The sequence below is a fragment of the Ochotona curzoniae genome, unplaced genomic scaffold, assembly GCF_017591425.1.
Source record: "Ochotona curzoniae isolate NIBS_2020 unplaced genomic scaffold, NIBS_Ocur_1.0 contig_66, whole genome shotgun sequence".
Taxonomy (NCBI): Eukaryota; Metazoa; Chordata; class Mammalia; order Lagomorpha; family Ochotonidae; genus Ochotona; species Ochotona curzoniae.
Genome location: NW_024466512.1, coordinates 28,314,849 through 28,339,991, shown reverse-complemented (window position 1 = coordinate 28,339,991; position 25,143 = coordinate 28,314,849). Strand labels below are relative to the sequence as shown.

The 25,143-nt window shown below is 55.7% G+C and overlaps 3 protein-coding genes across 7 annotated transcripts in view; all 3 read left to right on the top strand.

The window, feature by feature from the left end:
* The window catches only part of EXOC6 (exocyst complex component 6), a 138,720-nt gene extending 137,474 nt beyond the window's left edge, over positions 1-1,246 (top strand). For 4 of the 5 annotated variants that reach the window (XM_040992455.1, XM_040992452.1, XM_040992454.1 and 1 more), the window contains one exon: positions 42-1,246. In XM_040992455.1, coding sequence (XP_040848389.1) covers positions 42-174 — 133 coding nt within the window. In that variant the 3' untranslated portion in view covers positions 175-1,246. The remainder of the gene's footprint in view (positions 1-41) is intronic. The other variant, XM_040992450.1, reaches the window with a different exon arrangement.
* A 1,317-nt stretch (positions 1,247-2,563) lies between these two features.
* LOC121164321 (cytochrome P450 26C1) lies at positions 2,564-9,260 on the top strand. Its single transcript, XM_040992456.1, has 6 exons — positions 2,564-2,947; positions 3,448-3,672; positions 4,119-4,394; positions 5,588-5,743; positions 7,647-7,976; positions 8,752-9,260. The coding sequence occupies exons 1-6, from the start codon at positions 2,744-2,746 to the stop codon at positions 9,127-9,129; spliced, it is 1,569 nt and encodes a 522-aa protein (XP_040848390.1). The 5' UTR covers positions 2,564-2,743; the 3' UTR covers positions 9,130-9,260.
* A 4,205-nt stretch (positions 9,261-13,465) lies between these two features.
* LOC121164322 (cytochrome P450 26A1) lies at positions 13,466-16,911 on the top strand. The gene is made up of 7 exons (XM_040992457.1): positions 13,466-13,690; positions 13,846-14,070; positions 14,311-14,601; positions 14,685-14,843; positions 15,274-15,408; positions 15,926-16,078; positions 16,371-16,911. Exons 1-7 carry the CDS (start codon positions 13,502-13,504, stop codon positions 16,710-16,712), a joined length of 1,494 nt encoding a protein of 497 aa, XP_040848391.1. The 5' UTR covers positions 13,466-13,501; the 3' UTR covers positions 16,713-16,911.
* The last annotated feature ends 8,232 nt before the right edge of the window (positions 16,912-25,143 follow it).

Below are 25,143 nucleotides of genomic sequence, written 5' to 3'. Positions count from 1 at the left end.
TTCATTTCCTTTTGCTAATCTTCATTCACCTGTGCTCCTAGGATGAAGGATACTAGCAAAAAGAACAATATATTTGCTCAGTTCAGGAAGAATGACCGAGACAAACAGAAGCTGATAGAGACCGTGGTGAAGCAGCTGAGAACTCTGGTGAATGGTATGTCCCAGCACGCGTAGCCCTCACACCGCACACGGCCGTGCTGCACCGACCTCCGAGCCCTGACACAGGGATGTGTTTATAGAATTAAGGAAGGCGACAGAGGAAATACACTGGTCAGGGCTCAACAAAGAAACAGTGACTAATATCATTTGTATGGCTTTTTAAATAATTGAATACTATTTTATATATGGAAAATGTGACTTTTTCACTTTTAGAAGGAAAAAGGATAAAATTGTAATATATAAATCAAATAAAAGATAATATCAAAATGATTCCAAATTTATTATTTAAAAAATCGTATGCCTCCCCTTTTAAGTATTTTTTCTATCTAGTCTATATAACTTTTTGTTGTGTTTTATCAGCTCGTGGGTGTCAGATGCAATCATTTCTGCCTCAGCAGCATTTCGTTGTCATGTTCTGACTTTCAGCTTCTTTTTCATCTCGAGTATAATTTAAGCAGGTTAAAAATTTTTGATTCTGCTGATTCTGAGGAAGAAGGAGACAAATATTAAAATTCCCTGAAGTCAAATTTGGCTCAGTAAGAATGTGAATTATCTGTGCTACTTGCGTAGTTTGATTCAGTTTTTCTGAAAGTGAAGAAAAGGTTTTGATTTCCTAAACTGTGCTGTTTCCAGGGCTAATGCTTGTAATTGTGTGGCTGGTCACACTCTAGAGTTGGGTTGGTTCAAGCAAAAAGAGGACAAGAGCTGACAAGAAGGAGCCTGGAGGTGCAGCTGGTGCAGGGTCCCCCTCCCCCAAGGCACCGGAACAGGGTCCAGGGCTCTCTCCAAAGGCAGCCCTCTGGTTCCTCACCGTGGACACAGGTCGGACCACAGGAACTCCGGAGGACCTACAGCTGGGCGTGTCCTGGGGTACCAGTTACCGGAGTCTGAGTGGCAGTATCAATATGCTCTTAATTTTCCCTACTGTATTTACTGTGAATTTACCTCCTTTGCATTTTCAGGATCTGTAATTGTAAGAAACCATACATCTGACTCTGTTAAAAAAAAAAAAAAGTGCGAAGAATGATCTGTACATCTCTTTGATTTTGTGATGCAATATTAAAAAGGCTGAACAAGTTGTTGAAAATGTGTCGCTGTTCTGTTTAGAACTCCCGGTTGAAAACCTCCTCCTTCAAAAAAGATATTATTCCTTGGATATTGGAATGGGAGCGGTGCCCCCCCCAAAAAATAAATAAATAAACCTTTGTTTTCTTGACCACGGCGTTTCATAACGCATGTCACCCTTTTAAATTATGTTACTGAAAAACATGGCTAATTCTTAAGGCACATTAAAAGCTGCTCGTTAGGGGAGGAACGGCGAACAGCCCCAATGCTCGCGCTCTTGGGAGACTGGAATGTGCCTGTGGCCGCTGCCTCCCTCAGCCCACTAAGGCACCTGGGCTTTCTCCCCCAGTGGCGGGTGCTGGGTCACCAAGGAGCTGGGAGCCACCGCTGTGGCTGTGCGGTGGGGACCTACGCCCCTCAAGATGGGATGCAGAAACAGAGGATTGATGAGTCCCTGGGGCCAAAAGCAGTCCAGGAATAGCGTCTTCTCGTGGACTTGGGGTGTCTTATTCGTGGGGTCTCAGTGAAGCTCCCATCTGTTGAAGGGTTTGTGTAGTTGTCAGAAACAAAAGCAAGTGTCATAGAATGTTGGCCCCGGCCAGCACCCCTAGTCCGTCCCTCGCAGGCTGTTTTGATACCAGCACAGGCGTGGGCGCTTGCCCTGTCCTTTCAAGAGTTGTAGCGAAAGGGTTGGAGAAACCCAACTCTGAAATGGCCAGGGGAGGGCATCCAGAGGCTGAAGCGTGGGGATCCCGCCGGGTCTACTCGGGTCTATTCGGGTCGGCTCAGGCTGCCCGGCTGGCCCGCTCCCGGAGGGACCGCCAAGGACTTCTGGCGCGAAAGTGCTGGCCCCGCCCGAGAGCGCGTGCGGGGGGCGCGGCCGCCAGCCCAGCCCGTGCGCGGCTGCCACTCCCTACTGCCCAGGGGTGAGCAGCCCCGGCCCACCGCCTCCAATCAGTACTCCACGCGGAGCGCTTTAAATATGCATGGGTGCGTCATGGTGTGGGGACCGGCACGTGCCAGTGGGGAGGGAGTTAAGGTCTATATAAACGTGTACAGGGTGGGCCGACTAGAGTTAAACGACCGCAGAAGACAGAGGGTCGGCACCCTGGGATCCGCAGCCCCTGGCAGGCAACTCCGGTGAGTTGCTGAGTTCCCTGTCCTGCCTGCCCTGCCTCAGTCCTTCTGTTGGAGGACTGCCGTTCCCGGGAGGGAGGTGAGAGCTAACCCGGGGGGTGCCGAACGGGAGCACTCCGCAGGCAACGGCACCTTTACCCCCAGTGGCACTTGGGACTGGGAATTGGAAAAGCACCCCGAGCGTGGGTCGCTAAGGACGCACCGTCACTGCCCAGCCGTGACTCTGAGCTCTTGCCCGATGGTGTAATCTTCAGGCTTGACCCCCAACCCCAGGCCTCTTCGGACCTGACAGGTGAACACTGCTCTCTCCGCAGTCCTCGCCTCTCCTGCACTCCCAGCGGCCTGCTCGACCCCTTCCTCCCTTCCCCCCCTCAAGCTCATCATGTTCCCCTGGGGGCTGAGCTCCCTGTCGGTGCTGGGGGCAGCGGGCACAGCTCTCCTGTGTGCCGGCCTGTTGCTCAGTCTGGCCCAGCACCTCTGGACCCTCCGCTGGACGCTGAGCCGCGACCGGGCCTCCGCCCTGCCGCTGCCCAAGGGCTCCATGGGCTGGCCTTTCTTTGGCGAAACGCTGCACTGGTTAGTCCAGGTGAGCAGTGCATCGCTACCCCCTTTTAAGTCTCCCATCAGACTCTCCTGACCCTCGGTGCTCCCAGAGTTGTTTAGTTAGTGCCTTCCAATCCGCCCAAGCCTGGCTCTTATTTTCTAGCCACCCCCCTCCCTGCTCGCTCGACGGGACCTCTCGTGGCATAGGATCTCTCCTTTCCTCAAAGCAGCTTAAATTCGAGCAAACACCACTGGGGCGGGGTGGGAATGGGAGGCAGAAAGGGCTCTGGGAAGGGGTCTGGGGAGCATGTCACCATGTTTCCTGCAAGGAATCAGGGGCACGTGTCGGCAAGAGTCCTGCCCTCCAGTCCCCACGAGTGTCCTTATCTGGCCAATGGGAGCAGGCGCTCCGACATTCCCACAGGATAGAGGCGAGCCCCTCCGGGGACCCACTTTTGCAAGGGCTCAGCCTGCAGGATATGGGAGACTCTTCCGCGTCCAGGCGCGGAAACTCCAGCCCTCCACGCCATACCTCGCCCGTAGGGCTCGCGTTTCCACAGCTCCCGCCGGGAACGCTATGGGACGGTGTTCAAGACGCACCTGCTGGGCAGGCCGGTAATCCGCGTGAGCGGGGCGGAGAATGTGCGCACCATCCTACTGGGTGAACACCGCCTGGTGCGCAGCCAGTGGCCGCAGAGCGCTCACATCCTGCTGGGTTCGCACACCCTCCTCGGCGCTGTCGGGGAGCCGCATCGGAGGCGTCGCAAGGTGAGCGGAAACCGAACTTGGGCCTTTGGGCCACTAGGCCCGCGGTTCCCGGGCACCTGTTTTGAGCCCTGGCTGGGTCACATGTTGGGGTATTCAGCGAGCCAGATCCAAGCCCCTCGCTAGCTGCCTTACCCTCTTCTGCTTAAGTTTATGAGATCAAGACAGGGCTAAAAGGCCCTGCAGTCTACCATCATCTCTGCTTGTGATTCACAAACTTCCGTGTGCTCTCAACTAGAGAATAGTCAGTGCGTCTGCAGGAGGTGGCCACTGGATGGGAGGGGCTTGCACAGTAAGAGCAGACCTAGAGGGGCATGGCGAAAGCAAAGGCCGGCAAGGTTAGAGCCGGGCTGAGTAGAAGGGGAGGAAGGAAAAGGACAGAACTGGTCTTCTGGCTCCAACAGAGGAGCCCCGACTGGCGCCGGCGTGACGCGGCGCGCTGCCCACAGGTCCTGGCGCGCGTGTTCAGCCGCGCGGCGCTGGAGCGCTACGTGCCCGGCCTGCAGGGGGCGCTGCGGCGCGAGGTGCGCTCCTGGTGCGCCGCCCGCGGCCCGGTCGCCGTGTACGAGGCCAGCAAGGCGCTCACCTTCCGCATGGCCGCGCGCATCCTCCTGGGGCTGCGGCTGGACGAGATGCAGTGCGCCGCGCTGGCCCGGACCTTCGAACAGCTCGTCGAGAACCTCTTCTCCCTGCCCCTGGACGTGCCCTTCAGCGGCCTGCGCAAGGTACTGCGGCTTCGACCCTTCCTCTTCAAATTCCACCGCGCCCCGCGGGTGTCGGTGCACCCCGCGCGTCACTGAGGGACTGGGGGCCGGTGTGTGGGAGGGTGATGGGGGGCGGAGGAAGTCGGCGTTGGTCTCTGTTCTGACTCGTTGGATCACTTGGGACAGGCCACACATCCTCTCTGGGTCGCGCCCTGCAGACGCGCTCCAGCGTCCAGCAGCCGCCGGCTTTCCTCGTCTGGGTCTTGGTGGTGGGCGTCCTGCCAGTGGGTCGGGCCCCTCCCCAAAGCGGCGCCTCCAGGCTGGGATTCCAGCAAGTCTTCAGAAGCCGGGAGGGCCCCAGGCACTGCCCGGCCCAGCCCGGCGCCAGCCCTGGCCCACAGGAGTGGGCGCCGCTCCCCGCCCTGCGGCCCTGAGCCCACTAGTTTCCGGGTCCCAGAACCGCGGCCTCCGGACTCTAGGGCCACGGGCTGGACCTGGAGAGCGACCGAGAGGCCCCAGCGGCTCCCTGCGCCCCTGAGCTGGAGCTGCTCGCTGTGCGGCTTAGCTATTTTTCAGTGGCTTAACGAAAAATAATATAGCAGGAGTCCCGCTGAGGGCTAAACCCCTTGGATACATTTTTTGAATTAATCCTGGAAGCCTGCAAAGTGTTACCCTCAGTTTATTGACACAACCCAAGATCAAAGAGGTTACATGGTTAACGCTCATTCTGCTAGTAGGGCAGAGATGGGATTTGAACCCTGGCTCCTCTGGCTACAGAACTCCACAGTCTTCAGGGGAGCCCAGCTTCTTCCAGAGCCAAGTTTGAGGTATCCATCCATTTGTCCCTAGTTGCATCAGGACGTCCCTCCCTCCCTACCTTGGTGCTCACTGTGCCCTCATGACCAGGTGCAGGGAAGGGGAGGAAAGCCATGGGCTGACCCCACCCTGACCTCTCTTTCCACTTAGAGACAGCAGACTCCAGCCCCGACATCCTCCCCAGGGATGACAGTAGCTACCTGCCTTGCCTCTGGGATACTGCACAAATCCCTGGCCACTCACTGAGCCCTGCCATTTGCCAGGCATGGAGCCAAGCCAGGAGACTTAACACCAGCATCACAGCAGAATCTCCGGGAAGGTTTTCCCAGTAGGTGGCCAGGCCAGGTCCCCGGAGGAGTCTTTACCACCACCTCTCCCTTTCTGCCCTTGGGCCTCAGGGCATCCGGGCAAGGGACCAGCTCCATCGTCATCTGGAGGAAGCCATTGCCGAAAAGCTCCAGGAGGACAAGGCTGTGGAGCCAGGCGATGCCCTTGACCTGATCATTCATAGTGCTAGAGAGCTGGGCCAGGAGCCCTCAGTGCAGGAGCTGAAGGTAAGTGGTGCTCGGCCTTTTTTCCCTTCTCTGATATCCTTAGCAGGTTTCTGAATCCTGAACCACTTCCTGCTGGGCTCCACTTTGTTTCACTTGCACTTGTCAGTGAATCCCTGAAGCCTTTATTAGAACCCAGCCCCAGTGGCTAGCTATAGCCTGGGGCCAGCCACCACTGCCCTCAGCAGGAGTAGGGGAGACTTGGAGTCCAGGCTCTTCACCCCGCACATCCCTGCTTTAGTCATTCCTTGCTTCTGCCTTTGCTGTGCCCTGCCCGTGAAGTCCTGGGCACTGCACACTCAAAAGGGCTCAGGATCAAACTTCCGATCTTCCAGGCTCACCTCTCCCTCCCACCCTGGTGCCTGGCCCTGTTATGGCACCCCCTCGATGCGTGTGCTCACACACACACACACACACAGTGCACACCAGAACACACGCAGTGGAAGGAAGGAGAGCTTTGCAGTGATCCCCAGGTGTGGACGGGAGGCAGCTGGGTTGAGGAAGAGGCAGAGGTCAGAAATGGTTAAAAAAAAAAAAAAAAAAAGGTTTTTTTTTCTGGGCTTCTCCTTTCTGCTCACCACTCACTGGCAAAGAGTGGGGCTCAGCCTCAATGGGAACTCTGAGAATGGGACTACTTCTGTTGGCTTGGAGAACAATGGAAATGAGCCCTGGAGGCCGGTGGACAGAGCAGCTCTGGGCTGCCTCAAACACGAGTGGGTGGTCACGCTATCTTCACAAAACTTGGGAAGGGGACAGCACCTTCCAGATTCTCGGAAAGGATGGGGCAGGAAGGGGGAGAGCAGGCAGCTTCATTCCAGCCTGAGCATCCCTGGAAGACCAGGCCAGTTACGTGTGTGACTAGATAGGATGCTGGGATTCTGGGGTCAGCCTTCCATATTCCCATCTTGTTCAGGGAAGGGCGCCAGGCAGCTTGCAACCACCTCATTGCTCCCACATATGTGCCATACCAGTTCGGTGTTCTGTGCTTCAGGTTGGGCTAGGAGAGACTACGAACAAATAACAGGCCTTCATCCTGTGATGGCATTAGATATTAAAACTGGCTGCAACTCTCAAGGAGGACACCTGGCACTGGGGGAACTGTGCCTTTCGTGGGCAGAGCATTCAGGAAGATAGTGGGTGACTCCCTGGGACCATCCAGGGAGCTAAGGGATGGAACCATGGCTCCAGCTTTGAGGAGGCAGGTTTTGGGGATCACCTGCCTGGGGCTGGAAGCGCAGCGCCATCAAGTGGTTACCCAGCGTCACTGCTGGGAGGGCCGGCTCCCGTGGGACCTGCTCTCAGCCTCGGTTTCCAACTCCTTTTTTCTTAAAGATTTATTTGAAAGGCAAAATTATGGAAAGGAAGACACAAATCTTCCAATTGCTGGTTCACTCTCCTAGATAGCTATCTCAGTCGGTGCTGAAGTCAGGAGCCAAGAACTCCATCTGGGTCTCCCACGTGGATGACAGGATCCAAGCACTTGGGTCACCTTCTGCTGCTTTCCCAGTTGCATTAGCAGGGAGCTGGAGCAAAAGTGGCGTGGCAGGGACTCCAACCTGTGCTCACAAGGAATGCTGGCGTTGTCGGCAATGGCTTAACCTCTTGCTCCCCAAGGCCATAGTTTGTGAAAGGAGAACACTCAGAGGGCCTCCAAAGGTTGGGGAGAGAATTCACGGAGTTCTACTGAGGGCGCTGGGGTGCTGTACCCAGTAAGTTCGCCACCCTGTCTCATCTCTGGGAATCCTTTTGCCTGGCGCTGATTGTGATTTTAACAAGGAGCGCCCGGGCGGCACGTAGCAGCTGGCTGGCTTGTGCACAGTGCTCTGTGCCTGCGCGGTGGAGCCAGGAGGCTATGGCCCCGGCAGCGCCGCTGATGGGCACCTGTGGCTGCCCCGGTATCTTGCAGGAGACGGCTGTGGAGCTCCTTTTCGCCGCTTTCTTCACCACGGCCAGCGCCAGTACGTCCCTCGTCCTGCTGCTGCTGCAGCATCCGGCGGCCATTGCCAAGATCCACCAGGAGCTGGTGGCGCAGGGACTGGGGCGAGCATGTGGCTGCCTGCCAGGGGCCAGCGGCGGCGGCGGGGGGCCCCCGCCCGACTGCGGCTGCGAGCCTGACCTCAGCCTCGCGGCGCTGGGCCGTCTGCGCTACGTCGACTGCGTGGTCAAAGAGGTGCTGCGCCTCCTGCCGCCGGTGTCTGGGGGCTACCGCATCGCCCTGCGCACCTTCGAGCTCGACGTGAGTGCCCTGCGTCCGCAGTTCCGCAGGCGCTGGGGTGTGCTGTAAGACTGTGAGAACACAGGGCGCGCGGAGGACACAGCAGGGGCGGGGGTTAGGGAGCTCCGTCCTGTCCCGCTAAGCAGCCGCTGACTCCTTGATAGGAGTCACCATGACAGAGCCAAAGAAGCTCCTGGAAAAGCCCTGGAGGTGATAGGTACCAGAAGGTGAAAGGAGGGGCGTGGGAGACGCACCCAAACCCAGAAGGGGTGGAAGGCTGGGGCTGCGCGTGAAAGGGAAGCTGAAAATTACCTTCCAGCAAGTTGGAGGCTCCCCAGTGTGATTCTCCTGAAGGCTGGGCACCAGTGGGTGAGGATGGCAGAACAGTTTCAGCTCAGCGCAAAGGGCCTTCTGAGTGACCCGACCCTCAACCCCCAGCAAGAAGAAATCAGATCCCTGTCAGATCCTCAGACAGCCCAAGGTGGCAGGACAAGGGTTTACTTCGGGTGTAATGGCAGAGAAAAAAGATTTTTTTAAAAAAGTGTGAGAACTTAAATGGACCTCCTGAACGTTCATAGATGCCCGACTCTTCCCAATAATCACCTCGAAGCGGGCGGTTTTGTTCTCATTTGATCTTGTTAGAAACTGAACGCATATCCCCAGAGTGTGGAAGCGGAGGTCAGGATGCAGAGCGCGCTGTTTCTGGGTCTCCTGGGGTGAGCTCAGGGTGGAGGGTCGGTGAGCGCCAGGCTTCCAAGTGCCTGGTAGTCAGATGGGTTTCCTCGCCTCCTCGCAGGGCTACCAGATCCCAAAAGGCTGGAGCGTGATGTATAGCATCCGGGACACGCACGAGACGGCCGCGGTGTATAGCAGTCCACCTGAGGGTTTCGACCCGGAGCGCTTTGGCGTTGCGCGTGAGGACGCGCGAGGCAGCCTCGGCCGCTTCCATTACATCCCGTTCGGCGGCGGTGCGCGGAGCTGTGTGGGCCAGGAGCTGGCGCAGGCGGTGCTGCAGCTGCTGGCTGTGGAGCTGGTGCGCACCGCGCGCTGGGAGCTGGCCACGCCCGCCTTTCCCGCTATGCAGACCGTGCCCATCGTGCACCCGGTGGACGGGCTGCGGCTATTTTTCCATCCGCTCGCGTCTTCGACTGCGGGCGATGAGCTGCACCTCTGAGCTGCCGAGCCCTGGGACTTGTCTGAGCCAGCGGCAGTGGCGCAGCCGGAGCGCCGCCCGTCTGAAGTTCTCCAGTGCGGCGTTGCTTGCACATTCGCCCGATCACTGATCCGACAAACCTTCACCGAAGGTGCCAGAGGAACAATGCGAACTGAACCGTGCGGGACACTGAGTCTCCCAGTGTGTGTGTGTGTGTGCGTCCCCCGCGCCCCACGCCCGAGAAACGTCGCGGCCAAGTCTCTTTAGCTCTTTTCCAGTACCTTGATCGCGGGACCTCGGTGTAGGGGAGAGGCTGTGTGCAGCTCGCGGGCCGTGGTGGGGTTCCCTGCAACCCTAGCAAAAAAGCGGTGATGCCAGAGGCGAGTCCCTGGCCTGGCTTTGGGCCTTAACCATGAGGAGACAGGTGAAGAGGGCGCCCAGCGGAAGGCCCTCAGGCACTTGGCCCCGGACTTGGTGCTCCTTGGCCACTCTGCACGTCTCAGCGGAAACTCAGCTGCGTGTGCTTCCAGGACTCTAAGCCGCCCAACACCCCCGGATTCTGCTGGCGACTTCTTAAAAGAAAACTGCCTGCTGCAAGAACGCATTTAATCTTCCCATTTGTATCCAGGGAAGAATAGGCACACCGCGATGTCTCGAGCCGGGATTATTTTCCTGGGAGGTTAAGACGTCTTCAGAGTGGTTTGAGATAGTCGTACCCAAAACAGGAAGGCTAAAAAAAATTAATAAATGAAGTTTGCTGGCAGCGGTGGAGCCTAGAGCCCAGGGTTTAGCTGGGCAGCTGTTCCCTGGTGGGAAGGTCCAGAAAGAACCTCCTCCACACACACACAGTGGAAACCTACAGTGGGCCCAGGAGTAGGGCAGCCTGGGGGTGCAAGCTCTATGATCTCCCTGACCCACAAGGCCCCTGCGAACTGGACAGCAAATTCTGCCCTATGGCTGGTGGCAGGACTTAAGTGCTCCGCATCCCATTGCAAAGGAAGCATTGAGGAAGGACAAGTGAACCATTTGTCCCAGGAGGCAGAAGTGGACCCTGAACACACACACACAAACGTGCTCTTCCCATCATTTAGTCCCTAGCCAGTGAACAAGTGTCACCCAGTCCGACTCTGCCGTTTTGCTTGGTTCCCTGGTAATCCCTTGCTTAACCTAAGGTCTCCCTGATCCTTGCAGCACAGAGGTTCAATCAGATTCAAGTGTTGCTGTGCCATGGTTCTGGCCCTTGTTTCAGCCTGTGGCCCATCTTCTGACAGGCCCCCAGCAGCTGCGGGAAGCTATGGTCCACGCCAGAGCTCATCTTTCAGTGAACCAGAAGGAAGACGGTGCCCTCCTGGCTCTGTGCTGTAGGTGGATCCAAGGGCATGATGGCCAGGGGTGGTAGGAGGTGTGTGCAGGGCACAAACACCGAAGCCCTCAGAATAGGGCCAACACCGCACAGCCCTCACACAGGGTGCTTCACAGCCTGCTACTACCACAGGTTCCAGTGCTAGGCCCTGGGCTGTGCATGCCTGGGGTGCACAGATGGCTGGGCCTGCCTTCAAGTACTGCTGAATTCTCCCAGGGAGGACAGCTCCCCCCAAGAAACACTGCAGGACATGGGGGGCCTTGCTGCTGGGATTGATTCTGATTTATGAGAGAAAGAGGGACCTCCTGGGAGACGGGGCCCTTGGCTTCAAGACACCAGGCTTACCTGCTCTGGATTAAACAATGACAGACCTCTCTAAGCGTGGCTTTGGTTCTGCTCTAATTTCCCCATCATCCATCTATCCTGCCCAGTCATGCTAAGGAGTCCCTCGGCTCTGGTGTTCTCCGGAGGAAGGAGCAAACCAGGTCCCTGCCTTCCTGGGCCTGTTATATTCCCAAAGGATGCAGACAAGAAAACTTCCAGAGAGTCAGTGCAGTGCAGAGAGGCCCTGCAGAGGAGGTTGCTTGACAAGGACCAGCCAGCGCTGGCCTGCGGTGGAGGGATGCCCCACGCCGAGGAAAGAGCGGTGTGGGAAACTGTACCAGGAGGCGTTCCAGGGAGAAGCAGAAGGGGAATAAGGGGGCAGGTACTTGACTGTCTTAATTCATCTCACTGGCTTCTGTCCCTGGGTCCTCAGGGCCAGCCTCCCTCCTTTGCAACAGGGAGGCTGTTTTGTAAACACACCGGAAACATTTTGTTTCCCAGTAAGCCAGCGCACCCCCCTCCCCCATCCCCCAAGAAACTTGGCAAGTTGCCCAGATCGAAGTTTTCATTGGCTGGTGATTTACTGACCCTCCTCCTCCCCACTTCAGGATGTCTTGAAAGCTCTTTCACTCTTAAATTTAATCCTTTCTTGCCTCGCGGACCCCCACCAGTCTGAATGGGAGGTGGGTTTTTTTTTTTTTTTTTAATTCTTTTCCCTGTGGCAATTTCCAGCGCCCAGGACTTGCTCATCTTGTGACCCGGCGCGCGCTGAACTTGGCGCGGTGGCCCCGCAGGGTTCATGCGGATGTCACGGTCCGGCCTGCAGGGGTCACAGGCGGGTCAGGCCGGAGGACTGGGACTGGGCCCCAGGTCACGCCCCCGCTCGCGGGCTTTGCTCACCGGCCGGAGGCACTGTCCAGAACGGGGCGGGGCCGGGATTTCTGAGAATTACCTCCAGCGCGCTTCGCCCCAGTTCCTGCTCAGTGTCCAGAAGCTGGCTCGATCAGTGTCCAGTCCCCAGATGGTCCGGAGAAATGCGGGCAGCAGAGACCCGCCCCCTCCAGAGCCTCTGACAGGCCGAGCAGAGCTCTGGCCAGATGCTGGCTCCCTGAAACCCACCCCGTGGTGACCCCCGGTTTGGAGCGCTGCTGGAACTGCGCGGGTCCTCAGCACTACCACAGGTCTCTCCGGACCTCCGCCCTGCGACCACGTGGGAGAGCCATGTATTTAATAAGTCTGGGTTCAAAGTTATTCATCTCCCAGGGCCGCTTTCTCTAGAGTGCGGGAGCGCTTCCGTCAAAGCCAGCGTTCCGTTCTAAATCAACGCACCTCATTCTGTTTCGATTTCTCCCCGGTGCCTCCAGCGCCCGAACCAACTGCCGGGCTAGTCCGAAGCGGCGTGGCTGGGCCAGGTGGGCAGCGTGAGCGCACGTCTACGTCCGCAGCACCTAGCGCAGGTGTGGGCTGCAGGAGCAATTGATTGCCGCTGGGCGCAGTCCAGACGCCCCGCTTTCCCATTGCCACTCCCTCCATTGGCAGCGGGGGTCGGGGGCGGTCCACAGAGCCCTGGCTTTAGTTCCAGTAGGCAACTGGCTCACCCGAGGGTGATGGCTTTCCAGCACCTGGGTGAGGTGCAGTAGCTACAGCGCCCCACGACCAGGCCAACTTCATAAGGCAGCCTAGAGTGCTAAAGCTGGAATATTGCAACCAGGATCCTCTAGGTCCGCTTGGGACAGGTCTGGAATGGTCGCCTCCATGCTAAGGAGGTAGAAGCATGCACAAAGGGCTTTTTTAGGGCAGCACAAATGGAGCCGGGTCTAGGAGCAGGTCTCCTGGGCTTTCCTTCCCCTTTTTCATCTACCAGGGCTAAGGCAACTGCTCCCTGTTTCCCAGCTGAGTCGGTTTGGGGCTGACTGCCCAACCTCAGATGATTCTAGTTCCTGCTGCGCAGCGGGAGCTGGGGTTCAGGCTTACACAAACCTGTGCCCGGAATCTTGGACGACCTGTAGGTCCTCTTGCGCCCTGATGTAGGACCTTTCAAAACCCCCCTCACGGGGGTGCTCTCGCTAGGATGCCGGCCCCGGGTCCTTCTGTGGGGTCGGTGGAAGAGTAAGAAGGCCTGCGTACCGCTGCGCAGTTTAGACCTCCGTGTCCCCACTCACGGAATGAGGCGGCAGAACGATTCCTGAATGTTCTTGTCTTTGCTTTCCCGGCAGGTGGAAAGGAGCCCGCGAGGAGGCCTGGAAAGGGAACGCCGGCCCCTGAGGCTTTGGGCTGGGGCGGCCAGTCGGACCGGGCGGGAGAGATTCCGAAGAGAACGCCAAGCAGCCTGGAGCTTGGAATTCCCGCTTCTCGGGGCCCAGGCTGCCCCCCTCGCCACAGCCTGAGCTGTCCCCGCCGGCGGCGCTTTGGGGCTCGGCTGCAATGAGGCTGCTCCTTAGCCCCGCACCCCAGGAGGCGCGCTGGCCGGGAAGCCACCGCCGCGCCGCCTCAGTCTCAGCACGGAACAAACGGTTAAAGATTTTGGGCAGCGCCTCGCGGGGGGGAGGAGCCAGGGGCTCGATCCGCAATTAAAGATGAACTTTGGGTGAACTAATTGTCTGACCAAGGTAACGTGGGCAGCAACCTGGGCTGCCTATAAAGCGAGCGCGCGGCAGGACTTGAAGCGCTGGCGGCGGCAGGTGGCGCGGGAGGTCGCAGCGCGCCATGGGGCTCCCCGCGCTGTTGGCCAGCGCTCTCTGCACCTTCGTGCTGCCACTGCTGCTATTTCTGGCCACGATCAAGCTCTGGGACCTGTACTGCGTGAGCAGCCGCGACCGCAGCTGCCCCCTCCCATTACCCCCAGGGACTATGGGCTTCCCGTTCTTTGGGGAAACACTGCAGATGGTGCTGCAGGTAAGGGAGCCCGGGGCGCGACCCGACGCCTCCCCAGAGTCCGGCTGGGCTCCTCGGCCAGGCGTACCCCTTCCCACCCCGGGAAGGTAGGCTTCTGCCACTAGGAGCAAGGCACCCTCTCATGCCCGCCCCTCTCCCACACCTCTCTTTCCTAGCGGAGGAAGTTTCTGCAGATGAAGCGCAGGAAATACGGCTTCATCTACAAGACACATCTGTTCGGGCGGCCCACAGTGCGGGTGATGGGTGCGGACAACGTGCGGCGCATCTTGCTCGGAGAGCACCGGCTAGTGTCTGTGCACTGGCCGGCGTCCGTGCGCACCATTTTGGGCGCCGGCTGCCTTTCCAACCTCCACGACTCCTCGCATAAACAGCGCAAGAAGGTGAAGGCGCGGGCAGGGAGGGGCGCCTAGCCTGTAGAGGAATTCAGGCATATTGGTGTTGGGCCGGTGCTGGGTGCTCCTCGCCCCGCTCGGGTGTAGCTTTCCCTGGCCGGACGGGCGTGGGCTGCAGGGGCTAGGGGTATTTAGAAAGCCAGTGGGATAGGGAGAATTGTGGGTTTTGTGTGTGTGTGTGTGTGTGATTTTTTTTTTTTTTAATCCTCTGCTCTCCTCGGGGCTCAGGTGATCATGCGGGCCTTCAGTCGTGAGGCGCTCCAGTGCTACGTGCCGATAATTGCCGAAGAAGTGAACAATTGTCTGGAGCAATGGCTCAACTGCGGTGAGCGCGGACTTCTGGTCTACCCCGAGGTGAAGCGTCTTATGTTCCGCATTGCCATGCGCATCCTGCTGGGCTGCGAGCCCAGGTTGGAGGCGGGCGGAGAAGATGAGCAGCAGCTAGTGGAGGCCTTCGAGGAGATGACCCGCAACCTCTTCTCACTGCCCATCGACGTGCCTTTCAGCGGGCTGTACCGGGTAAGGGCGGCGGCATTCAGGGTGCAGAGCTCCGGACGCGGGAGCCGCACGTCTGCTCACCGGCGCGCATTCTCTGCGCTCAGGGCGTGAAGGCGCGGAACCTCATTCACGCGCGCATCGAGGAGAACATTCGTGCCAAGATTGGCCGGCTGCGTGCTGCCGAGGCGGACGGCGGCTGCAAAGATGCGCTGCAGCTGTTGATCGAGGACTCGTGGGAGCGGGGAGAGCGGTTGGACATGCAGGTGAGAGGCGGTTGCCCGAGCGGCGAGGCCGAGCTGGGGTCCCGGCTCTCGGCGCGCAGTTCTCGGCCCTCCCCACCTCAGGAGAGGGCCGCCCCCCAGATTCTCATCACCCGGGGAGAAGGGAACTGAGAGCATCTCTCAGCGTTGTGCGGGGTTTCCGAGGGCAAGCTGGCATTTGCAGCGCGAGAATAAAAAAAACTGTGGGAGACGCAGTTCTTGTGGCAATGCAAGCTACGGCTGTCACTGGGAAGTTCTCAGAGCCCACCCTTCCTCACTTCCTTCTTGTGCGCAACCGAAGGGACCTGGCATTTGGTTGAAAGGCGCGCTGCCCCCTTGCCTCCCTGTCAGCCCCGGTGGGATTCTGAGCAGTGGATTACGCAGTAGCACTGCGCACAGCTGGCTGAAGCCGTGGGTCTGGATTCGTCCTTAGGCACTCAAGCAATCGTCAACCGAACTCCTCTTCGGAGGCCACGAGACCACGGCCAGTGCGGCCACCTCTCTGATCTCTTACCTGGGCCTTTACCCCCATGTGCTCCAGAAAGTTCGAGAGGAGCTGAAGAGTACGGTAGGGAGTAGTCTGGGTGTCCCTGTCAGCTTAGGGGAGATTCAACTGGCCGCCCCGCTTTGGGATAAGGCAGTGCTGGGACAGGAGCCTGTATGTGTGTGGGGAGGGGGTTTGGCAGTGGTGGTGGGGTAAGGAGTAGTGTATTCCCTTGGGCATGGGGGCTTGGCCTTATATTCCTTCCCATCTCCCACATTCTGCCCAGCTATGGATGGTTCCAGAATAGCTTCCACTTTCTGGGCTTTGGGTGTCCAGTATGGCTGAGGCGGTGGTGGTCAGCAGCAGGTGGGATGGGAGGAGACTATTGACCCTGTGCGCCAGGGCCACAGCATTCTCTTGGAATTGTAAATAGGGGCAAATGGTCAGCAGCTGCTGGCGTGCCCCCAGCCCCCATGCCGAGGCCCTTGGGTTTCAGGCCACTTCAGTCCTGCTGACCTGTGCTGGGCTAATGTGATTGGAGCCTAGAGTAACTGTGCGTCTCCCCCGCTCCCCACCCCCAACCGCGTGACTGTTTTGATAGGGTTTACTTTGCAAGAGCAACCAGGACAACAAACTGGACATGGACATTTTAGCAAAGCTAAAGTACATTGGGTGTGTTATTAAGGAGACCCTTCGACTGAATCCCCCTGTTCCAGGAGGGTTTCGGGTGGCTCTGAAGACTTTTGAACTCAATGTAAGTTGGGAATTCTCTCCCTGCCACCTCCTCTCTCTCGTTGGGGCTTAAAAGCCTATCTCTGCTTTGATGCACACTGGCTGGAATTCTCTACCTGCTTGCTCACCAATTCCTGCCCCTTGTGGATACCCATCCCAGCCACCTGAATCTCTCCCGCCATCTCTCTCTCTCTCCCCTCCTCCCAGTCTCTCTTTGAACTCCTAACTCCCCCAGTGATAGCATCAATCTCTTTTTTGTGGTTCCAAGTTAAATTGCAGCTTGTCAGTCCTTGGGTCTTCATAATCTTTCGTAGGGATACCAGATTCCCAAGGGCTGGAACGTCATCTACAGTATCTGTGACACTCATGACGTGGCCGAGATCTTCACCAACAAGGAGGAGTTCAACCCAGACCGCTTCCTGCCGCCTCTACCGGAGCACGCATCCAGGTTCGGCTTCATTCCTTTCGGAGGTGGCCCTAGAAGCTGCGTAGGCAAAGAGTTTGCAAAAATTCTTCTGAAAATATTTACAGTGGAGCTGGCCAGGCATTGTGACTGGCAGCTGCTGAATGGACCTCCTACGATGAAAACCAGTCCCACCGTGTACCCTGTGGACAATCTCCCGGCCAGATTCACTCAGTTCCAGGGAGGCCTCTGAGGGGCTGCCAGCCTCGAACCCTAGACTGATGGAAGCTGTACATGAGTTTTTTTTTTTTTTTTACATAGTGTTGTGTGGACTCTATTTAATTTCTAAATGTATATTGTAATATTTATGTGTCTCCACCACAGTACCATGGTCTTTAAAATATTCAAATAATAAATTTGTATAATTTCTAAATCATAAAGTGGAATGTGAAGATATTCTCCTGGGATTTAAGAACTGTGTCTGGGGCAAACAAATCCCTGATTTGAGATCTTTGCTCAATGGTGTCTGCCTGGCTGTACCTGCCACGTGTCCCTTTCCTTTAAAAGAATTATTACATTCCCCCAGAGTCTCTTGCAATGTCAATTCAGAGGTGTCTTGTGAATTCTTTGATAGTCATTAGATTTCCTGTTTGGAAAAATCTGTCCACGTTATTTTTCCCCCCCTCTTTTAAGGAAAGATGATTCTGAAAAAGTGTCACTTTGATAAGAAATATTGTCCCACCGTAACACCTGCAGCTCCTCTGGTGTTTTATAAACCTCATCTACCCGTGTCGCTATAAAGTGCTAGAAAATGTTCTCTGAAGCTAAAGCTTTACATAAGAGGCTAGTCCCTTGCTTCTAGATAGTTCGCAACCAACAGGCCAACGGGAACTGGTGGCCTGCTGCCTCCCCTTAGAAGGTATTGGGAAAGCAAGCGTCTCGTTTAGATAAGCACAGCCAGGTTTTCTTTATTCAAAATGCGGCAGGAGGAGCAGATTTTAGTTTTAGACAGATAAAGTTTTTATCTGTCCCAGGCAATAGGGTGTGAGCCTGACATGACTGATAAAATGGCCCAGTCATGACCCTGTGAACCTTGGCTAACCCCCGCAAAAGCGCAGTTTTGTCACATTTCTGACCCTGGCATGGCCACGTTCTGAACTGAAGGCCAAACTCTCCATCCAGAAAGGTTTGCCTCGGTGACGCGCTGACGCAAGCACATTTTCAGTTCTGAGGTGGCACAACCCACGCACTGAACCTCTCATGGCTTGTAGGTTTTGGACTTTAAAATTTTCATTACAATATTAGGATTTGGCAATGCTGCAGAACCCGGGTGGTCTAAATAGGTGTTTCCACAGAGTTCTGCCTACAATTACACTTATATATATGACCCGACTTTAGCTTGTAGAAAGAATGTAGCTTGGGCTTGTAGAAAGAATGGTCTGAGTCTTCTGATTTCTAAATGATATTTACGTAATAACTTAGAATGCTTCATCATAACCTTAGGCAGCTGTTTGTTTTTTAGATGAAATTACGCCATCTTACACAGATCTGGCTAACACGTTAGGATTCTATAGTTAGGGAAAATGATCTCTTTCCACCCTCTGCCCCTACCGTTTGCTCTGCATATTTCCAGCTTGGAGCACACCGGTGGGAAGGTGTCTCTTCTCATAATTTATTCTTCATGATTCATGCTTCTCAAAGGGCTCCAAGGCTTTGCATTTTGCTGGAGGTCCAATCACCTTTGAACAGCATCTTTGGTGACTTTGTGGCTGTGTGTTCCTGTGAGAATAGTGAAATAAGAAACTTGAGCCATGTTAGCCTATCATTCCACTTTGAAAAATCCATTTTCTTCCTATGATTTTAAATCTGGAGAGCTTTGAGGCAAGCGCTTCTAGTTGCATTGCCCTTTCTGATCAGTTACAGGTCAGTATAGGATTTACTCTGAAATCATGTCAGAAACACAGTTGCTGATAACATGATTGGCACTGAGGAAGGTGATCAGAAGTACATGAATGGGGGCAGCATGGGTGTTCGTGGATGCTGTGCTGGCCAGAGAGGGAGCCTTGGTTACATGCATGTTTGATGGCGCAGGTACCCCTGGGCCACCCAGCCAGGCAATGATGTAGACTTGGTCAGCACTGTGGAAGGGGGGTGGGCCATGTTAGACATCACCCTGTGGGCTCAGGGGGCCTGATGCCATGACCCAGGGGTGCCGTGGCCCCCAGAACCCTGGCTGTGTCTGTCCAGCTGGTTAGGCTGCTGCCAGGTGCCTCCTCTCTGGCAAAGTCTTTTGCTCCTACCGCTTCCCAAGCCCTCTTGTCTTTAAGCGGGGCAATGGTGCAGCAAGTGACAAACCATCAGCTGGACAGGGGTCTGACAGTCCAGGGGACGGCAGCCTCTGCTTAGCTGGGACTTTGGGAGGCCCATGGAGCCGCAGTGATTCACAAGGTGGGGTGGGGCAGGACAGGGGTACACAGCCAGGGGCAGGAGCGTGGAAGATCCCCTGATATCAAGCAATTTACCCCCTCTTTCTTCTTTTGATGTTTATTGGAGAGGAAGAGCCATCTTCCCTCTGGGATAGGACCTGTCTGAAGCCAGGAGTGAGGTATTCCACCTGGGCCTGCCACATGGGCGGAAGACACTTCGCACTGTGCCACCATCTGTTGCCTCTGGGGTGCATCAGCAAGAAGCTGGATCAGAAGCAGAGGCTGGGGCAGCCTCGATCTCAGCCTCTCCAATGTGTGAGTGTTGATATGGGTGGGTTGAGCCTGCTCAACACACTTCCCTTTTCTTTCATTTTTTTAAACAGTTAAGAATAGCTGTCCAATTTCATGCTAACTTCCCATCACCAGAAAAGTAGACTGTGGGGTCTCCATTTCCTAAGTTCCCATCATGTCCCCTGACACTACTCCTGTACTCCATGACAGCGGCCATCAGTTCTCTCTTGGCCACCAGACGTGGCGAGTGAAATGCAAGCAGTGAGAGGAGGTGGCTGTGGCTGCTCCCTGTTGCTGTGGGTGTAGTACTTCTTCACCTTGCCACCACCCTAGAGGTCCACAAGGGGGCGGGCTTCTCCCTGCTATGCCAAGTTCAGGGCCCAGTGGTTTCCCCCACCAGTGTGCCTGAAACCCAAGGTCCACAGGCCCTGGCGCAGGGCTCACTTCTGTCCGAGGCCAGGAGAGGCCGCAGGGCAGCCAGCACGCTGCAAGGGCTCAGCGTCAGGCCTGTTCCAGACTGCCCGGCCACTCTGGAAGGGTCGCCATCTTTCCTTTCTGGCAGCAGTCACTGTCCCGCTGTGGTCTTCCACGCCAGCTGGTCTGGGTGGCCATCACACTGTCCCTGCTCCTGCCTGGGCTTCTGTCATTCCACTGGGAAAATCACTCTCAGTTTCCAGGGAGCAGGCAGCACCGTTTCCTCCGCCCAGCCTCCCCCACCCCCCAGGACAGTGGAGACTAGTCAATGTGCAGATGACTTTCACTGACCCGAGCACCCGCCCACCCACAGGCTGGGGAGGCGCAAGGAGCGTCTGCAGAGGTGGTGGCAGCTGCCTTGGGGATTCGAAGGCCCAGGGTAGGAGACAGGGGTTCCTGCAGCCAGGGCTCAGGAAGTGATGGGAGGAAGGAGATGTTAGTGCCACAGAAGGAAAACGTTTTGAGGTAAGGAAAGCCCTTTGAGGCCTGGGGGCATCCAAGTTTGAAGATGCCATCAGGACCCCAACATGGGCTATGGAGGACGGCTCTCCCAGGTCCCTTCTGGAACTCAACAGAGTTGGATTTTGGATCCGTTCCTTTCTTAGGTATCTGACTTGGAAATGCAGGCTGATTCCAGTGGAAGGAGATGGGACATTCCCACCACCTTCTGCCTCCTTGGCGAATGAGCGAGTGGAGCGCCAGAGGGGTGGAGGTGGGAGCCCGGGGATCCACTCCCATGACCTCCGGAGGCACCAGGAACCTCTCTCCTGCCCTGTGGCCCCATGCTTCCAGCTGCTGTCCCATGCCTGCTCCAGCAGCCACCTAAGACCTCTGCCAGTTGTCTTGCACACATCAGACCCTAGATTTGTCCTGAGGTAACAGCCAGCTCCTTTTGTAGTGTTCCCTGGCCTCCCACAATCCCCTGTGCTGCCCTTGGCCCCTCCCAGCTGCCCTTGTCCCCCACTTCCCGGAAAGCAGCTCCAAATGAGGAAGCATGTCTCCTTGTCTTGTAAGCTGAGCTCCTTCTCACCTCCCTCACGGCCTTACCTGGAACACGCGCACGCGCAGTAAGTGTTCTCCACACACGGACGCCGTTTACCCTGTGTGTCTCTAACTTACATGGTGCTGTGTTTTCCTTTGAAAGTGAAACCTTCATCCTTGGAAAATCTCTGCAGCCACAAGCGTACACGGCTGTGGTTTAACAGCATGTCACATTCCTGAGACCAACGCTCCCTGGGTACTTGGCCAAACAAGCTTTCCTGCCTTTGAAGTAGAGTCAGCACGAGTTAGAACCTTGGGCTGGGGCTGGAGACGTCGCCTGGACTGTGCGGTGGGCTTTGTCGGTGAGAGTTCTCGGGTTGCAAGATTCACAACCCTATCCCTTGGGCCCAGAGCTGTCCCGTGCTCTCATGTCTCCCCGCCGTGATGTACCGTTGTTTCGGCGAGAGGCTCAGAATCCATCTGTGTGCTTCTCAGGGTAACCACCTCAGTGTTTTTAGATTAAATCAGTACTGGATTTGCCTAAATTGTCAAGGAAGGGCAGGGGGGTTTGCTCATAGCTGATGTTTGGGGCTGGTGCTGCAGTTTAAGCTACAGCCTATGACACCAACATCTTCTATGGCAGCCAGTTCACATCCCAGCTGTTCCACTTCCAATCCAGCTGCCTGCTGAAGTACCTGGAAAGTGGAAGTAATTCCTGCCACACACGTGGGAGACCTAGATGCATTTCCAGGTTCCTGACTGTGGCTTGGCCCAGTCCCAGTTATCACCATCTCAGGAGTGAACCAATGGGTCTGGCTTTCCCTCTGTCTTCTCACCCTCTCTGTAATTCTGCCTTTCAAATAAACAGATCTTTTTAAGACATTCTGTGCAACACGACAGTGACTCCCTTAGTGATGGATAAGGCATGCAGCATTCTGGAATGGGGAATTTACATCACGTCCGTCGGTCACAGTGGGCAAGGTGACAGAAGAGGATGCGCCCAGCATGCCGTGGAGCTTGGCTCTCAGCTCAAAACAATAACCCCAAGGGTATCACTAGTTGTACTGCTGGTGAGAGAAAGGGACAGGTGAGCAGAGCATTTGAGAATAGATTGGGTTCAAGCTCATGCTTCTTACCTTACCTGTGGGAGTGCGGGCAGAATCGAGTTTTGGGGCCAGAAATCCTGCAGTTCGGTGTTTGGCAGAGGGAACAGGTGGCTGGAGCAGACCATTCTGGCAGAGCCCGAGGCTGGGGCTGCCTGTTGCCAGCGGAGCCCCTTCTGAGGAGCTGAAAATGGATTTTATCACTTCTCCTCCCTCCCCCCCCCAGTGTTTATTTTCATCTATGTGAAAGGCAGAGTAACAGAGAGAGACAGACATCGTCATCTACTGGCTCACTCCTCCTGTAGCATTCAGAGTTGGGCTAGGCTGAAGCCAAGAACCCAAAACTCCGTCTGGGTTCCATGCGTATAGCAAGGACGTCTCGAACTTACATGGTGCTGTGTAAGCAAGAGCCACCACTTGCTGCCTCCCAGGATGCCTTAGCAGGAAGCTGGATCCAGAGCGAAGGAGTCGGGACTTAAACCCAAGTGCTCCACTAAGGGGCTGCAGGATTCCTAAACCTTGGTTCACCCTGCTGCCCCACAATAGCACAACCGTGGGTTCTGTGGGTAAGAAACTTTGCTTGTGACAATCAAGGCCACTCTGGTTTTGGCGTGTGTCAGAGTCTCCACAGGGAACTTGGTTCCACCTGTCTCCTCGAAGACCCAAGAATTGGCATTTCTAGCAAGTTCCCAGGTTCTGTGGATGCTGCTGGTCCCAGGACCGTGCTCGGAGAGCCTCGGATGGTAAGTTTCTGATCTACGAGCCAGGAATCAGCCAGGAATGAACTGAGCTGGGTGGAGAGGCAACAGGAAGTGGGGAGCTCAGGTAACCCCTGAAGAGAGTGCTTTTTGACCTTGACCTGTAGGAATGAAGACCTTGGACTCTTTCAATTTTGATATCTAGATTTACATCAGAATATCCTACTTTGGGGAATATTAGTAGCTAATTCACCTGAAACAGATCAGCAGGCTAATTACAACTTAACATGCAGCCTTGCTGGTTACCAGGTTGCAGTTTCAGCTCTTTTGGCCGCTGGGAAGCTCCATCACAGGTGGCTGAGCTGAGTTCTAGTGTGAAGAACTGATTAAGGTTGTAGTTAGGACCTTGGCTGGGGCGACAGTCACCTGACAGCTGGAGGCCCTGATTCCAACATGGGTTATCCCAGTGGCTCTTGGCAGGAGGCCTCAGCATTATTCTGTGGGATTCTCTGCACAGGCCAGCTGGGTAACTGGACACACAGCAACTGGCTTCACCCTGAGCAAGTGATGTGGCTATAACAGCAGCAAGAGGCGTCTGGATCTTTGTGGCTCAGCTGGTAAGTCAAACTTCCTCCTGTGCCCAGCATTCTGCTGCTGTCCAGGTCAACTCTGTGTGTGGTAGTGGAGAACTGCCCCAGGGCCTGGCTATCAAGGGCTGGAACTCCTGGGCTGTGTCCTGGAGGCTGGCCGCCACCCACACGTAAGTGCTCCTGTAGATTTTGCCTGTCCTCTCTGTTCTGGGCTTCTCTCTTCATTTCTGCTAGTTTTCCTGTGACCGGCCACCTAGACCCTTGCAGTTACCATCAGATGCACCTAATCCAGAATTTCCCAGCTGACCTACATCTCAACAATCATCTGGGCCCACGGATGCAAATTGCAAAGTCATGAATAGAGCCATGGGGGGGTGGGGGACTTGGGCATGTCTGCTCTTCTGGTGACTGCCCTCTGCAGCTAACTTCACTCCTTGGTGTTGCTTTCCGCTCCTGGGACGTCCGACCTGGAACTCATCCAGCCACAAGGGAAAATAGCTGGCTTGGATGGCCTGGGACTCAGGGCTTTCCTAGGACTCTGGGGTTTTTTTTTTTTTCTTCTCCCAGGGTTTGACTTGGCCTGGGATGAAGCTCAGGTGGCAGATGTGAATGAGCCAGATTCTTACCAGTGTGGTCCATGCGCTGGCAGCAGCTGCATCGCCCTGCTGCTGGTCAGAGACCCAGTGAATCAAGCTGCAGTCTAACCGGTGTCCCAGTGGATCACACACTCCAAGGTTTGAGATTCCCTGGATGGAAGCAGAACCTGGACCTTGGCTCTCTAAGGCTTAACACTGCTTGTCTCTGTGGCCAAAGCAGCCCTCACAGTGACCCGCTAGTGCTGTGGATCTGACCTTGGCACACACATCTCATCACTCCTTCCTGCTTCCCTCTGAACTCCCAGGAGAGCCATCCAACATTTCGCTGTTAGAAAGAAATCAAGGTGCCAAGGCCCATGTGGGTTTGAGCAGTGGTTCTCAGAAAACATTGCTTAAGTCAAAACTTCCCCTCCCCAAATGGAAGCTGTTTTGTCACTGAGCATGGGCCTTCACAGTTATAGTGTAAGTGTGGGTGTTCAGCTCTGTGGCTAAGACTTCCGGAATACCTGCATCCCATATTGGAATGCCTGGTTCACATCCCGCCTTGGCCTCCTAGCCAGTTTCCTGCTAATCTGGTTCCAGGGAGGCAGCAAGTGATGGCTCAGGTCCCTGTGGGGGCCCTGGAGGAGCTTCTGGGTTCCTGGGTTCAGCCTGACTCGGTCCTGGATACTGCAGGATTTGCAGAGTGTATCAGTGCATGGACATTCTCTCCCTCACTGCCTTTCAATTAAAGTAAAAATAAATAATTAAGAACAATCATAATGGTTGGATGTCTAAAAAGATATCTGTCCAAGAAGAGGGTTTGCAAAAGAAATAATGGTGATATGGAAAACGTGAGAGCTAGAATCCACTAAACACATCTACGGGCCTCGGATGGCTGGGACATGCTGTAGCAGGTGGGTTAGGCCTTAGCTAATGGGAGAGATTATTCACAGTTTCTGAACGAATTTACTAATGTTTCTTCTGAATGTGTGCTGATTTTGTAGCGGGGGATTGTAAGCAGTGAGCACTGTGGTTCAGCGGACTTTGGGCTGCTGCCTTAGCAGAGGATGCAGCCCTGCCTCTGCCTCGGATCAAGCTTCCTGCCAGTGTTTCCGGCAGGCAGCAGATGGGAACTCGAGCACCGTGGGAGACCCAGAGCAAGTTCCTGGCTCCTGGCTCTGGCCTGGCTCAGCTCTGGTTGTTGCAGGCATTTGGGGAGTGAACCAGAGGATGGAACATCTCATTTTCTCTTTCTGTCTCCCTCTCTTTTGTTTCTGACACTCTTGCATTTCAAGTAAAGGAATAAATCTTCAAAGAAGACAGAATGTTAGAAGTTCAAGTGAATGGCGGACGTAAGCGAGCTGTTGGCCTCCCCCTTCGGCCCACTCTTCTGTTCTCTACCTACCCCCATCCTTCCCTCGTTTCAGAAGTACTATCTTGTATCAGCATCTGATAGGCTGATTCCAGGTCATGTGCCCACCTCCAGAGAGGGAAGGCCTGACTTGCTTTTGTCAAAGGGGCCTTGCAGCCCACCAATGTGGAG